General features: G+C 44.3%; 1 protein-coding gene across 1 annotated transcript in view; it reads right to left on the bottom strand.

Moving 5' to 3' along the window:
- Window positions 1-17,006, bottom strand: part of CSMD2 (CUB and Sushi multiple domains 2) — a 495,411-nt gene that overhangs the window by 48,563 nt on the left and 429,842 nt on the right. Inside the window, exons 42-49 of the mRNA XM_035120356.2 lie at window positions 16,107-16,295; window positions 13,591-13,768; window positions 12,998-13,143; window positions 12,316-12,396; window positions 10,800-10,913; window positions 9,933-10,121; window positions 7,193-7,339; window positions 3,251-3,439 (exon numbers count right to left, since the gene is read on the bottom strand). Coding sequence (XP_034976247.2) covers window positions 3,251-3,439; window positions 7,193-7,339; window positions 9,933-10,121; window positions 10,800-10,913; window positions 12,316-12,396; window positions 12,998-13,143; window positions 13,591-13,768; window positions 16,107-16,295 — 1,233 coding nt within the window. The remainder of the gene's footprint in view (window positions 1-3,250; window positions 3,440-7,192; window positions 7,340-9,932; window positions 10,122-10,799; window positions 10,914-12,315; window positions 12,397-12,997; window positions 13,144-13,590; window positions 13,769-16,106; window positions 16,296-17,006) is intronic.

Here is a 17,006-nt window from a genome sequence, read left to right as displayed (position 1 = left end):
GAATGAATGATCGCAATTTTACTTGAGTGCAGACATTTTGGCCCCTCTTGAGTTATCTGCTCCATAACTGTGATATTCCACACTTTAATTAACCATCTTTTAACATCTGGCATGCTTGCTTCTATTGCCCTGCATAGCTTCCAGTTGGATGATCTCCACTAATCCTATGTCAATATACAACCTAGTTAGTCTGAGCGCAGGCCTGTCCAGACCAGCTGCAGCTCACCAAAAAGTTCATTAAGCCACTAAAGGCAGCCCTTGGACTTCCATCCACTTCACTTCTACCACAGATGGTCAGGCAGAAATGGACTCTGCTACTGGTTTGTCAGAGAAGGTGGAGGCACCCCGTTGGCATCAAAAAGACATCCCAGTTTGCTAAATTTGGCAGAACGTGGTATGATGAGTCTTTGTTTACATGCAGCAGGGAAACCTGGTTTTTCAGGATGGTAATAAATTTCCCATCTGCTCCTCCACGATACCCAGCAGAGAGCACTGCTCTCCAGGAGTGAGGTAAAAGCGGACAAAAATATATGGCTTTTTGAGTCTGTATTTTCCTCTGAAAGAGATCCTACAGTCTTCAACTGGGAGAAACCTGCTGGCATAGTGGTATTTGTAACTGTGATGTGCTAAGAAAATGAAGCAGGAATCGGGACAAAGATTTGGAAGAGCCAATAAGCCACTAGCAAACTCAAAAAACCCCAGAGAAGGTTGTTGACCCAGGAGGCAATGGGTTCTATGTTTTCCATGTTTCAACAGGAGGGATAATAGTCCACCTGTGTTTTCATGCTGGTTCTGGGGAAAGGGACTCTTTTTCCTCCATGGCTATCCCAGAAAGCAAGTTGGCTGGTGACTGAACTTCCTTCCTTCCTTCCTTCCTTCCTTCCTTCCTTCCTTCCTTCCTTCCTTCCTTCCTTCCTTCCATCCATCAAGACAGCACATTCACTCACATCAAATCCCAAGCACTTCCTTGCATGTAGATCATATAAGGTAAAGGTATACCTGACCCTTAGGTCCACTTGCGAACGACTCTGGGGTTGAGTGCTCATCTCACTCTATAGGCTGAGGGAGTCAGCATTTGTCCGCAGACAGCTTCTGGGTCATGTGGCCAGCATGACTAAGCCGCTTCTGGCGAACCAGAGCAGTGCACGGAAACACCGTTTACCTTTCTGCCGGAGCGGTACCTATTTATCTACTTGCACTTTGACATGCTTTCGAACTTCTAGGTTGGCAGGAGGAGGGACCGAGCAACGGGAGCTCACCCCGTCGCGGGGATTTGAACCGCCGACCTTCTGATCGGCATGCCCTAGGCTCTGTGGCTTAGATCATTTAGCCACAACCAAATGCAATGCCTTGTGACTTTACTGTGCTGTGACAGTGAAATACACACTTCATAGCAAAACTGCCAAGGTAAATCACAAGTCAAGAGAAACCTGGAAAGAGTTTTCAGTAAGCAGCAAAAGTGACCATTGGCAACAGCTTGACCTACTCTGAGAATAATAATAATAATTTTCTCTCTGAGATTTCATGTGCTGCTGTATGCACTATAGCTGTAGGAAGCTCAGTCGGAACTTTCTTCATTCCTCAAAAGCGGCACACGTTGCCACTTGATTTTTTTTTACATAATTCTTTTTATAACGTCTCAGGAGCTGGCATTATTCAATGGAATATGCCCTTTCAGGGCAGTCAGCGCTATGGGGATGGTGGGATGATAATTGCTGCACATTATCACTTGGCTGCCCTGGGTTCCAGCAGCTAAAAATCAGCTGGCTCTTCATTTCAGAAGACACTGATAATTAATTCCTGCTTTCCCAGGTGGAGATGTGCTCACACCGGTGGGTTTTTTTTAAACATGTTGCTCCCAGTGGGATTTGAAAGAGTTGCAGTTACCATGGTAACCCCAGCCTAGTGCTGAGTAGGCCGCACCGCCCAATTCTGCTGCTCCACTCAAAACTAGCTGCTTTCATCCCACTTCTGTTAGACTGGGCTCTCTCCTTTTTCAGTGAGAAGGAGGTACTGTAAGTAAGATTCTTGCAGCGATGCCCTACTTAGACTACTGGTGGATGTTTAGTCAGAAATACTTGATTAAAGATCTGATAATCCAGTCGTTCTTGTGTGACAATGGATTTTGCTGATCCAGCAGAAACTCTTTTTGAATTCCCTTGAACCTCCCTGGAGATTTTGCTCAAGGAGGAACTTTCAAATTCACTTTGACTCCCATTTAGGGGGCCAGGGGAAGCTGCGGATGACTGAGAGGTGGTTGGGTTTTCCTTCCTCCTGGAAAATTCAATTAGGCTGATTGCTCTTTTTTTGGGCTTCCCTCAAAATGTTTCATGTGAGGAAAACACCCCAAGTTTGCTTTAGATTGGGATTGTAACTTGAGGGACTGGTGAGAACTTGGGACAGCCTTGAGAAATATCACTCTCCTGTCTCCTGGTGGTGGTGGTTGTTGTTTTACATCTGGCCTTAAGTTTAGTCGGCCAAACCATGGTTTATTAAACCAAGGTTTGTTTGATCTTCTGGACCCTATCCAGTAGCTTAACTATGGTTTGTTTACTGTCAACAAACCACAGGCTGAAGCCATAGTTTGTTGGAGGCTTATGAACTGGGGTTTGTTTTCACTATAGCTTAGTGTTACATGTGAACCCAGGACATTTCCTAAACATGGCTTGTTTGGCGACCCCACCCCAAATGGTTATTAAACTATAAAACCATGGAACAAGAACAAGCCAAGCTTTAGAGAAGAAACCATGTTTTGTTTAGTCATCTTTAGGACAACTCATTATTAACCCATGACTAAACAAACCACATCTTAAACAAATCATGGCTTAGTGTTACACACAAACACAGCAATTGTGGCAGAGAAAATGGGAAGGCAGGCAAAAGAGAATGGTCTCATATCATCTGAGGCTGGATCAGTGCTGAAGCTAAGCAGCTGTGGATCTGAAGGATCCCCTGGGTAGGTGGCCACTTGGAGTATAAGAGCAGAATATTGATAACAATATTGCAACAAGAAGGGGAAAAAATGGGAAGACAAAAAGTGAAAACCATCATTTTGCTTGTATTGCAATTCCGAGAAAGAGAGATGTGGTCATGAACCTTTGGACACCTTCGAAAAGATAACTCTCATGCTTCAGACCTCTAATGTATGCAATATAACAGCCCATTTTTCCCCACTCCAAAAATATATGAAGAGCAGGGTAAATCATAAGCCTAAACAATATGTTCATTTCACAGCTTCTCCCCTGCCTACCTTGGCATAGAGGAATGGCTTCATTCCAGTGGAAGTAACCCTGTGGGTGCCTTGAACACATCGCAAAGCTGTGACCAACAAGGCGGTAACCAGCATCACAACCGAACTGGATGGTGCTTCCTGGCTGCAAACCAGTGTGACTGAGGATGGAACCGTGGTGAGGAGGTGGAGGGAGGCTGCAATAAGGGGCTAGACAAGGGGGAAGGGAAGAAAACACACACACAAGACTGTGAGAAAAACATGAATTGCTCTTGCTCACATATACATCAATATTGCTACACAGAAGCTGGGTTCAGAAGTCCCCACCTGCAGGCACTGAAAAAATACCACAGGCTGGCCCTGCCTCCTATGTATTCAGCAGGTATGTGAAAGGTCTCTGTACATTGGTAGACACAGAGATCTCCTTTTGATGGTTGCCAAACATGCTGATGGCAGAGGGTGTGGTCACTGGATGCCTTGGGGGCAGGGAATGACATAGCTCATGTGGTCACACAACCCCAAATCCTTGGAACATACATAACTGTGTTGTCCAGAACAATTTCTTTAGTCTAGTTTTCAAAGCCCTTTAGTATCTTGATTGCTTGTCACTGAACTGTGCCCAACGCATCCGGATATGTATTTATTTCTGCCCCACCCTCCAGTCCAAAAGGAACGCCCAGCTTGTTTACAAGAGGTAATAAAAGTAAAATTAGCAACTGCTCAGACCATTAAATTCAGGCAATTAAAGTCACTGTACCAACCATAAAACCAGTAAAAAATAATAATGCGGATATCTGGCATCTGTATCAACAATGATGTTAGGAAGTGTGGCAGCAGAAATTACAACTGCGGCCGAACATTTGTTATAAATGTTAGGAAATGTACCAGTAGAGGAGATCCTCAGGTCTGGGGGCTAAATGCAGCTCTCTAGACCGCTCGAATTAACCCTCAGTGAGTTCTTTTTCCTGGACAGAATGTGTCCTTGAACTCTGATCATGCCTCTTGCATCATGCCTTGATGGAGGATGGAAAGATTGGTGTGGGTCTGGAGAAACCTTTGATTTTTGCATAGCTGAAATGTAGCTCATTGCACAAAGGTATGTCACATTCCTTGATCTGCGCTCTCTCTCTCTCTCTCTCTCTCTCTCTCTCTCTCTCTCTCTCTCTCTCTCCGGCCCCACCTCCTACTGGCGTTTCCCATCCCTCTGTTCCATGAAGAATGAGGGCCGAAAAAGATTCCCTGCCCTTTTGCTGTATGCTGAACATTTTGGAGCAAAGAAGTCAAAAGTGCATGTTAAGACCACCAGATTAATCTGGACTGGTGCAATGTAAGGAAGGGAAAAGGTGTGGAGTATGAAGAGAGGTAGAATATGGGATACATCTTTCTGCATTGTAGTTAGTTGATTTCTGATTTTCACTTCTCCCAGGACATCTCCCTGTAACATGTAGCTTGGGCTTCGTTGTTGGTTCCAACAAACACCACAATGAGAGGAAGCAAAAGGAGAAGGAAATGAGAGATGTACTGGTTTGCTAGTTATTAGCTTCAACAACTAGTACCTGGGCCAAAGGTCTAGAACAGGGGTGGCAAACCTCAAGCCCAGGGGCCAAATGTGACCCTCCAGCCTCTCCATCTTTTCCTAGGGACTCTGTCCAGGCCACACGCCTTTCCCCAACACATCCTCCTCTCAGGCCAGACCCCTCACTGCCTCCACACCCTTTCTTGAGTGCTTCTGCCTGGTAGGAATCTGCTCTTGAATTCTGATAACGCCTCTTGCTTGCTTGGATGGGTGGGAGACAGAGAGGCACAATAGTGTTAGCCACCTCCTGACTGGTTGTGATTAATATGGCAGGGAAGGGACTCGGGTTAAGGGCATCCTGAGGTTGGTAGAGCAGAGCCCCTTTTTCCTCCATGCACCAGTTTCTACTGGAGAGGGTGTACCGGGTATGTGCATGGAATCTAGCCTACTGTACAATGTGCATCTGTTGCTGTGCCCATTTTTACCTTTGACCTTGCCCACCTATGGTATGTGGCTCCCCAAAGGGAATGTGGCCATCGGACGGAAATAAATTTTCCCAGCCCCAGTCTAGAAAGACAATATTAGAGCAGACACGGCTATATAACATAAACAGGCCTGAGATGGCATCCGATATATTTCTGCTTGAATTTGCTTTTGTGTTGTGTTGTAGGGGAGGGGTGAAATGCCATGATAAATTGCCAATTAAAAAGGAAAGGAAAGGAAAGGAATTGGATTTCCCAAAAGAGAAACAGCAGCTAGTTTTCACCATTAACATTTTCAATGTGGGTGTTTTTTACACTGGTCTTGGTTTCATATGAAGTTTAATTACTCCGCCTGTATAAAAGCAATTACCGGGTGTTTGGAAAAGAGTCCCTTTAAAATTAAACAACCCAGTCTTGGAATGAAGCATATTTTAATTACTTAATGAAAAGCAATCAAACTCGGGACAGGGACACGTATAAATGTGTCATAAATAAGTTAATACTGTTATTCCATAAATGAATGAATTAATATTTAATTGGCAGAAATTATGTTTTGGTTGCGTTGCTGAATGAACACAGAAGCTTTGTTCCTCCGGAGATTGCTGTGTGTTACTTTTCATCTCCTGGCTGCCATTTAGAGTCCCAAACAGAGTATTTCTGTGCACCTCAAAGGCTCAAAGCAGAGGAAGGGGGGATAAGAGGCAGAAAGTGGCCCCAAGTTTGAGAACAAGAAAATGTAGGATCTTAAAATATACAACAGGCTTATAATAAATAACCTGTAGACAACGAGAGTGGGACCATACTCACACCACATATTTAAAGCACTCTGTAGCCACTTTAAAAAGCCATGACTTTCCCCCAAACAATTTTGAGAGCTGCAGTTTGTTCAGGGTACTGGGAATGGTTAAGAAACCGCCTATTCCCCTCAATGAGCTATAATTCTCACAGTTTTTTTATACTAAATTTGTATGCTGACCTTCATCTGAAGATCACAGAGTGTTTCATAACATAAAATTTCAAAATGAGAACACAAAATACATAATAAAAACAAACTAATAGCTCCCATCCCATAAACACATTACATCAGGCTTTATCCAGGTGATTGAGCTGGGATATAAGGGTTCAGGTGGCCCCCAAAGTACCCTGGACCTAAGGGATTTGTAAATTAATACAAGGGCTTTATACAGGGATACCCAAACTCGGCCCTCCAGGTGTTTTGGGACTACAACTCCCACCACCCCTAGCTAAACATGACCAGTGGTCAGGGATGATAGGAGTTGTAGTCCCAAAACATCTGGAGGGCCGAGTTTGGGGATGCCTGGCTTTGAAGATGGGCTTGGTGGTCAATGGGCAGTCAATGCAGATGCATTAACACAGGGGTCAACAAACTTTTTCAGCAGGGGGCCAGTCCACTGTCCCTCAGACCTTGTTGGGGGCTGGACTATATTTTGAGGAAAAAATTGAACAAATTCCTATGCCCCCCCCAAATAACCCAAGGATGCATTTTAAAGAAAAGCACACATTCCTGGACCATCCACGGGCTGGATTTAGAAGGCTATTGGGCCAGATCCGGCCCCCAGGCCCTAGTTTGTCTACCCATGCTTTAACATGTTGTTGGCCAGGTGCTGCCCGCCCCCAGCAATCTGGCCACTGCATTTTGCACTAGCTGGAGCATCCAAATCAGGCCCGAGGGCAGCCCCGCACAGATCACATTGTAGTGATCCAGCCTCGAGGTTTATTCAAGACAGCATGAGTAGGATTTGCAGTCTCAGTTACATGGGGAATCATTTAGCTAAAGAAAATGGGTTGAGCTATTTTCGTGCATAAGAACAGGATACTGGAGTTCTATTAATAACTTCAGACTGCAAAAAAGCCCCAAACAAAACTGAGCATAAATTTCTCAGCTCATTATCACTACTTTATGCATCAATACACATGCCATTTCTATCCCTGCTATTTACTAACCTGAATAGCGGATTCTGAAGCCCTTTCTGCTATAGGCGTGGTCGGAGGACCAGTGGAGATAGACTCTGTTGCCAGAACTGGTTACCGTTAGGGGAGCAGAGTAATTCCCACTTAGGGACAGCAATAATGGACTGTGGCCTGAAGGACCTTGAAGAAAGATCAGACAAACAAAACATAATAATATATAATAAGCCCTTCTGCATCAAGCCATGGGTGCATATAGTTTAGCTGCATTTTGTTTCAACCTTGGTCAGCCAGTGCCTCTTGAAGCTCAGAAACTGTACCTAATGAAACAGCTGTCTCCTCTTGTTTGTCTCTAGGACTTGGTATTCAGGAGTAGGAAGCCTCCAAAAGTGGGTGCTTCACTTAGCTACCATAAGCTAATACTGATTGATAGACCCATCTTCCTCCATGAATTAGTTTAATCTATACTTCTAATAGCAGACTCATTTGGTGAGGGCCAACAAATTTGAAGCCCAAACATGGCCACTGAAGAGCAAGGGGGAGGTATCAGTGTCCTTGAGGGGATCCTCAAGTTTTGCAGAACTACAAACGTTATTTAGGGAACCTACAAATTGCTGGTAATTTAGATGACATTTGCAGAGTGGATTAAGCCTAGCAAATTGGTGAGGAAAAGGGACTGGAATGTGACAGAATTGGAGATTATTATTATTATTATTATTATTATTATTATTATTATTATTATTTAAACAGCACACTTTCACAGATGTGTTTATGTTGTGCATAACATAAAGTACAGTAGGCTCATAGGCACAGGGAAACATTATATACCTTATGCCTGGGGAATGTCACAAAGAGAGGGGAAATGTGACCAAGAACACTATTGACTGAATGTTTCAGGAGGGCTGTCCAATGGTGATAAGGGTGCTTTGTTGTTTAGTCGTTTAGTCGTGTCCGACTCTTCGTGACCCCATGGACCATAGCACACCAGGCACTCCTGTCTAAAGGTGCTTTATGTGCTTACAACTGAGTACTTGAAAATAAGAAGGCTGTATTGCAAAATGATCTCACTGAGCTAGAAGAGTAAGGAGGAGAAAAAAAATGAGACATGGCAGATGCTTCCTGAAAAGCCCCAGACCAGGACTAACTAAAGCTTGACCAACATATATATATACATAAAGGCTGTCTCAGTAGAGAATTACTAAGTTGCTAGCAAACACTGGCACTGGCACTGGCACTTTAAACAGTATGGAATTAGTCTTAATAAAATGAGGTAATCACAGATGCTCATAAGAAAGGAAGGAAAATTGGGTTGTGAATCTTGCTGAGGCCTCTTAGATCTTTGCTTATTTGCAAAATGCTACATTGAGTCGGCCTTCCGCCTAATACCTGTATACCCGGATGACTTCCGTTGGTTAGGATTTAGATTTGAGGGGGCCTATTACATGGATAAATCAATGCCTATGGGTTGTTCAGTTGCTTGTGCTGCCTTTGAAACGTTTAGCACTTTTTTGGATTGGGCCCTGCGTTATAAAAAAGGTTTGTCTGGGGTCACACATTACCTTAATGATTTTTTACTGGATGGACCAGTAAATAACACTGCATGTACTACTCTGCTTAATGCCCTTGCCTCTCTTTCAGAGGAGTCTAAACCACTGAGCCTCTTGGGCTTGCTGATCAGAAGGTCAGCGGTTCAAATCCTCGTGACGGGGTGAGCTCCCATTGCTTGGTCCCAGTTCCTGCCAACATAGCAGTTCAAAAGCACAAAGTGCAAGTAGATAAATAGGTACCACTCTGGCAGGAAGGTAAATGGCCACATGACCCAGAATAACTGTCTGCGGACAAACGCCAGATCTCTCAGCCTGTAAAGCAAGATGAGCGCCGCAACCCCAGAGTTGTCCGCGACTGGACTTAACTGTCAGGGGTCCTTTACCTTTACCTTTTAGCATTTGCTTAGCTATGACTAAGACTATGGGTTTTGGTGAGGATCTTGGGTATTTTAGATGGCAGTCTTCTTCCCTTCTCCAGAACACTGTGATTGGAGTGCCTTGGGGAAATCATTCACTGAGATTAGACCCATGTGTCAAAATGAAAGACACACACACAGGGGCAGCCTGCCTATGAGGCAAGGTGAGGCAGTGGCCTCAGCATAGCAGGCTCTGGGCATCTGAGAGAGGGCAGATCCAGCCTTTGAGAATGCCACCTACCATTTCCTGTGCTTGTCGGCCGCCGCTACCTCCTCATCTTCTGCTGTACACTTGCATGCCATGGGTGGGTGGCATGTGCATGCATGCGGAGACTATGGCCTCCGCATGCATGTGTGCTGCAGGTGAATGCATGCAGCATTTTCTGTTTTGCATCTTGCAGCAAACATCCTGGGTGGCCCTTCACTCACAAACTCTCTGCTCCCTCCCCACTCAATCATTTCCTTAGTCAGCTTGGCTTTGCTTTGAAATAAAATAAAAATGCAGCAGTCACTCTAAAATTGTAGCTTGGGGGGGGCACCCAAGTGCATAGAGCAACATGGGACTCTAGGGAGTCCCTGATCCGACTTGAAATGCCTTGCTAACAGTGCAATCCAACTCAGGAATGACTTACCCAAAGCACCCCTGCTTGCCTTCTAAATCAGAAAGTACACAGAGACAACACACACCTCTGCCAGCGATTCTCTCAACACAATTCTTAGATTTTATGAGGCTGTATACCTTCTACTTTGTAAGTTATTTTTCTTTCAATGACCCGAACAGCTCAAAATCTCCCGATCATCCTGGTGACTCACCATCAAAGATGCCAAACTCATCATACTGCTTCTCACTCAAGAAGTACTCGACAGTGAAGGTGATGTTGTATTCTGGCTCCACCTTGACCACCCAAGAGCAAGTCTGAAAGTGAGGGTAGCTGCCTGTGAAGGTCGGACTCAGGATCACTCCCACGGAGTCTGTGCGGACCTCATTCATTGGGCAATGAACTGATTGGTGCAAAGAAAGCAAACACAGAATGTCACCTTGTGCCAGTGATCAGCACTTTAGTGTGGATTTCTCCTTTTGTATGCAATTTTGCCTAACATACATTTTGCAATGCAATTTCCCCAAGTATTCTTGTTTTGTATTTAGTTTTCACAAATGTATATAAAGTACATATTCAACTTTATGCACACTTTATCCAACTATATACAGCTTTGTACACATTACTATGCTAAATAGCTGCACTGCAAAATTCAGAGAAATCCACATTTTGAAGGATGGCTGTATTTTGGTTTCCATATTGCTTTGGAAAATGCTAATCAGTTAGGTTCATCCCTAATGCAATCAAATGTCTCTCCCATCACTACATCATAGGTCCTTCCTACTTTGGAAGGGTCATGCATAAAATTATACCATATTTCTATTTATTCCTTAATTTCCACAAGATAATATCAGGCTGCAAGTTTTAGGAACACTGTAATTAAGGTATCATCAATCTCTTCTGTCGAGCGTCTGTATAACTGCTGTATCTTTTGATATGTTTAGTATAGCTGTTGTTTGTTTTGCCTTTAGTACAATCAGAAAAGATTTTAAAACTAACAAAAAAATCTACCGAACCCCATTTGCTGTCTGGTAGTTCCTAGGGCGCTTCCAAGAGCCACAGTAACCTCAAAGTGACTTACCTTCACAAGTTGGGGGAGGCCCTTCAAACTGGAGGTGAGTACCAAGCCTGCAAGTCAGGATCTCATTTCCAACCAAGGTGAAGCCAGGAAGACACCGATACCTAATGATATCACCTGGGGAAGGAGACAAGGGAGTTGAAAATGCATCTCAACCGCAGAAGAGGCAATTCCCCCAATGATGAAAATCAAATTGTGGTCAAACTGGACCAGGCACCCACAAACTCGTCCCATCATCCCTGACCACTGGTCCTGTAGGCTAGGGATGATAGGAGTTGTAGTCCCAAAACATCTGGAGGGCCGAGTTTGGGGGTGCCTGAACTAGACAGAATGACTTAGTGAAGGACAAATCTGTAAATACTGGTTTCACTTAGTTTTTACAGTTTTCAGTTCAGTTCTCTACATTTCCACAACAGTCTTCATGAAAATTCACCAGCATTTTTCTCCACATACTGGCACGCATTTTTGCCTAATATAGAGATTTTTACCAAGCAATGTTCCCTAACATAATGCATTTTGGCATGTTATTTCCACCAGTAAATGCATTTTCATGCATACTTTATCCTAGTGCATGCATTTCTGTGTGTTCTTGTCTGGAGAATTGCATTGCAAAATGCAGAGAAATGTGAATTTTAAAGGGTGATTGGGTTTTGAATAGCATCTTGTTTCAGAGAGTGAGAATTGAAAAGGTTTGCTAAACAGAGCTGAATTTCAACCCCCCCCCCAATCCACAATAATGTCTGAAAAAGACCTCCTACTTTTTTTTTTTAAGCAGCTGCTGTAATAAGGCAGATAAGGACTTGCTAAGGACAGAATGAGGTTGGTGGGGCCATGCCCAAACTTCCCTAATGGACCAGCCTCCACTGCAGCCAATACTGTGGCCTCCAGATGTTGTGGGAGGGGAAGGAGCAAGAGGTCTGGGGCTCAGGCTCCCCGAACCATCCCCTAAGAATGCACTTGGCCCTTTTCATCCTTGCCATTTCAGATGTTTTCACACATGGTCCAAACATCAGCTTTAAAGTGCGATGCTAAAAAAGAGTTCAGTGTGAGTTACTCTCAGAGGTATATTTGCAAGCCTCATTGCTTTCTGTGTCTCCGTCTGGTGAGGTTTCCCCTCACCTTGCTTCGACCCCACCCCCATTTATCTTCCAAATCCCGCCACTGCTGCAACGATTGAGATCCATCCCCCAAGCCTGGTTCTAAATCAACAGCTGAATGAGGTGGGTGAGTCCTGGCTTGCTAGAATGGTCCAAACGTGCAAAGCACTTTTACCTTGCATGCAAAACACTATTATGGGGTCGCCTAACAACTCTCAGCACAGCTTGACATGCTGAAAAACCTGCCAACTTGGTCTGCAGGACCAAGGACAGCAACTAGGCAACTCAGACTGAGTTAATTAATGACAAATTCCACATTAACACATTAACAGCCAATGTATCCTGGGAACTGTATTCTGTGAAGGAAAATGCAGAAAACACCACAGAGCAAGTGCCAGGGATGCAAGTCATGCAGTCAATACCTATGTTGTAATCCTCATTCTCTGTGATGATCTCAGCATTGGGGACCATGGTTGGAGGTTGGCATCTAGAAAGCTGATAGGCTGAGAAGAGAGGGGAATGAACAAGATATGTCACAATTCCAGATTGCTAACTATATGGATTTGCATGTGCCTTTTGTGTTTAAATGCAAGAAATGTGAGCATTTAAATCTATCCCAGGAAACCAGAAACCACAGGTCTGAAGATCTATCTCCATCTAACCTACCTGAGACAGATCCTACCCATCCCCACCTCCAAATGCAACCTGATTCATCTTTTGTTGTTGTTGCTGCTGCTGCTGTGCAAGGACTTTTTAAAAGAAGTAAAGTGATCTGAGGGAGGCAGGGTTTATTGTGCTTTTTTCCTCCCATTATCTTTAGTCAAGTAGGTTTGTAGCACTATAGAAAGCAGCCACGCCAGGCATGTGAAACCTGTGCGCCTCAGATGTTTGGTGCATTATAATTCCGATCATCCCTGACAACTGGGCATGCTGATAAAGTTTAGCAAAGGGTGGGCTTTCATATGCTCTGGTGGTGGATACTTAAGCTTATAAATGCTTAAATAAATATGTAAATGAGGCGGCTCCTGACAAATGTTGCATTCAGTGGTTTAAAAAGACATATATATCATAGCAGATGTCAGCATGTCAGTGAGCTGTACAGACCGTAATAGTGAATCGCAAAGACTCCTCCGTTGGCCACATCGCTGTAGAATTTTAGGAGGACCTGGTTGGAAGAGCTTTGGGTGGCTTTCTTAGCAGAGCTTCCTGTAAAAACACCCAGTTGTGGGGCTGTCTGCTGAGGCCCATCCCTAAAGAGAAAGAAGAAAGATGAATGGAAAAAAAGAAGTGCACGGCAGCTGATTTGGGTCAAAGTGAGAATGCTGTGCAGCAGAGGATGGCTCCCTGTGCCTCCCACTCACCAGCTCCAGATTCCTTATTTACTGCAGATCTGATTGGTAATCAGCAGGATTAGGGCCTTCTAAGTGCTATCATCTACAGGTAAGAGGATGTGGCATTTGTAATTGTGCTGGGTCACAATAATGAAGGCTTCCTGCCCTTTTCCTCCTCCCATACCTCTGGAGCAGATTTGGGTAGGGCATGGAGTTTGTGCAGGGTGCAAGTTTCCACTGCACAAGCAGAAATCCTTGTGTTGATGAAACACATCAACCATGGTTTTGACTCTTCCACACTCATGTGACTTCTACTCAAGTTGATCTACCATTGTTGGGCTTTCACAGTCTGCATGTGCTTCTTACCAGACGGTGATGAAGTCATTATATGGTTCAGTTTGCAGCAAGGTGAAGTTGAGGTAGATGCCATATCCAGCCGACACCGTAAGAAGCCACGTGCAGTCCTGGGAACTGGGATACTGGTTGGGGAAGCCTGGAGAGTAGATGGTGCCATTGTGTGCAGTGATGTTTCCTCCACAAGGTACTGCATGTTGATTGACAGGAAAGAGGAAAAAGAAGTCTAGCAAATTCCTGCATTGCAGGGGCCCATCCGACTCTGCAATTCTATAGATCAAGAACCTTCCAAATCAAGAGCGGCCTGATTTTGGCATGGTATCACCTATCTTTTCTTTCCATGAACTTGCAATTCATTAGTTGGGATCACATCTAATAAGAATGGCCATATTCAAAAACTTTGCCTCTTGCTCTGTGGCTGACTTACTGAAGCAAAGTGATCAAAAGAGCAGCTAGGAAGGGATTGTATAATGGATATATTAGACCTTTCCTAGCCGCTTAAGAGAAACTACAGTAAAAGAGGGCATGCAAGATAGATTCCAATTCAGTGCTGTCACTATTGTTATTGGGCTTTATTGTATCTGTCTTCTAATGAATCAGAAGGGAGAACATTAAACCTTGTTAAAGGGATGTACCGGAATATCCCTATATTTAGGGATAGTTTATCGTCCCAGGTACGACACTAAAACTTTACAGGAAAGGTATGGTCATCCCAGTGACAGAGGGGAACAAAGTCCCTGTGCAGTTCCTTGAAGCTCCTTAATCAAAAGATTGGCTGAAGGATGTGTTGCTCATAAAACCAAAAAAGTCAGCATTTTGGAATCATGGCAGCTACCCACGCTGGGTGGTTGAGAAGCGTGTGCTGACAAATCCATGGGGTTTGACTGCTGGAAAACCATCTCTCAGCAAGTGGAGCAGCAAGGAGTTAGTCATTAAACTTACTCCAGCACAGCAAGATGGATGTCAAAGGCACAAAGCAAGAAGGTGATCAAAGCCCCGTTCCTTCCACCTTATTTATACTGCTGCTTGGCTCCTAGTTCTGCTCAGACTTTGATGGCTGATTGAATGTGAAAAGGCAAAAGCTCACTTAGAACAATAAAACTCCACTCTAATCATCCTAATGGAGGTGGGGGTGTCCAAAAGGAGAAGGAGGGAGAGAGATCAGGAAGGAAAGGCTGCCTTCATAGGGGAGAGGGGAAGGGTCCAGCAGTTGTATCTCAGCGAAAAAAATAATGGCTTGTTTCAGATGTAATGTGAAACGACGTCAGCTCAAGGCATTTTGCTACCCAAGGGCAAGATCAAGATGGTGCCCACTCCATGTCATGTTGAGAAGCCAATTGGGATGGCTATTGAATCTTGCTTCTACATCGGTGACTAGGAAGCCAATTTCTACCACACTTGAAAGCAGTAGGCTAGCTTAGGGGATCAAGGGAACACAAAATTTCACCCTCTAATACTTTACCAACTGCTGCCCCCCTCCCAGCATCTGCCACCTGACTCTGCCTAATGGTAGGGCCAAATCTTGATGCTAAACCATAGTTTAGTGTTACATGTATGAGCAGAAGCAAGCCATACACTTGTGTTTTCTCTGTTCCTCCCACCTCCACACTGTGGCCACAAGAAGAAGATTGGAAGAACCCACTTCCTGTTTTAAGATAACCAGCATTTCTGGTTTTGTTCAAATGGGGTAAAACTCTGGTTTGTAATAGGAGATGGGATCATAAACCATGGTATGACCTAGCTTGTTTCTACAAACAGAGTTTAAACCAACCAGTTTCCCCACATTTTGAACATCAGAAGTCTCATAGTCAGGACGGCTATATTTTGTTCCTGCTTCTGGGCTTCCCATAGGCGTCTAAGTTAGCCAGTGTGAGGACTGGATGTTGGGCTAGATCAGGCATGTCAAACCTGCGGCCCTCCAGATGTTTTGGCCTACAACTCCCATGATCCCTAGCTAGCAGGACCAGTGGTTGGGGAAGATAGGAATTGTAGTCCAAAACATCTGGAAGGCCGCAGGTTTGACATGCCTGGGCTAGATGATCCTCTGGCCTGATCCAGCAGGGCTCTCCTTGTAGTCAAATACCGAGATAAAACATTGCTGGCAATTGTGCTTAGAAGGGGGAGAGACATATCTTTTTCCTTTGTGCCCACTCAAGGAATTTTGTGTTGTTTTTTTTAATTGGGTTTTATAAACAAGAATAATGTTGGTACAAATAAGTATACCAAGTTTTCTCATGTCATATGGATATCACAAAAACAGCACAAGAAATGTGGAAAAATATCTACAACATATGATTCAATATTAGTGGTTAATTTATGAGTTCTTGGTTTATGAATTGCTTTAAACAATTAGGAAGAAGAAGAAGAAGAAGAAGAAGAAGAAGAAGAAGAAGAAGAAGAAGAAGAAGAAGAAGAAGAAATAATAAAGGGGGGAAGAGGGGGAGTGGGAGTGATGGGTGGGGTGGTTATGCTTCTATTATTCTACTTAGTGTGTTTCCTTTTCGGGAAGTGACTCAATAAAGCCATACCTTCACACCTGGGCAATGGGTGGTCCCAGTTCCTATTGGTTCCATGTTGACAAGTTAATACTGGGTGGCCAATGAGCTGATAGCCGGGGAGACACTCAAAGGAGATGGACTGGCCCACACTGTAACCGGCTCCTCTCACAATACCATTGGCAAAGGGCTCGGGGTCAGGACATTCCTGTAGTTCATACGCTGGAAATCAAATGAGACAAGAGGCGCCATATTTTACGTTAAGCATTTATTAGCATGGCTTCATAACAGGCATCCGGGGCACAAGCAACTCTGGGACACACAGTCTATTTCGCAGGGCCTCTGGTGTCCAGGATGCTGAAGGACAACCTTCCCCTTACAATGGCTCTGTAGTTCACTAAGATCACTAGAAGAAACCTTGCTAATAATGCAGTGAACTGTTGAGTGTGTCTGAAGACAGTAAGGCATCAATGGTAGCATGTAACCTCTGAATGCCCTCCTCACCCCACTGTCCCATCCCACCCCTGGCACTCCCCTGGAATGGCCTTTATTGGAGACTTGCCTCAACTGAGCTGGGATGGAGGATTTACACCAGCATATCTCTGGCTGAGCTTGGATGGGGGACATCGGTTGGCATAGCCCTGGTTGAATAGCTGGTTCAGTGGAAGATCCACTTATTACAAACTCCACTCATCCTGTAAGATCTTAGGTTTGGACTGCAACCTAAGTCCCTTTTCAAGACCCATCTTTTCTCTTTGGTTTAAATCCCCTGGTCTCACTCCCAATCAAATCCGTGCTTTAGGACATATAACTGCATAAATTCACATATATCTCCCCCTAATTCTCTTTCCCCCTTCCTCTCTACTCCCCTGTTTTCTCTCCCAGTGTCAAAAATTTAGTTTGCAATCTTTGGGGTGTGTGTGTGGATGCTTC

This window comes from Zootoca vivipara, chromosome 6 (assembly GCF_963506605.1).
Source record: "Zootoca vivipara chromosome 6, rZooViv1.1, whole genome shotgun sequence".
NCBI lineage: Eukaryota > Metazoa > Chordata > Lepidosauria > Squamata > Lacertidae > Zootoca > Zootoca vivipara.
Note: the sequence above shows the minus strand (reverse complement) of the source record. Positions and strands in the feature narration are given on the sequence as shown.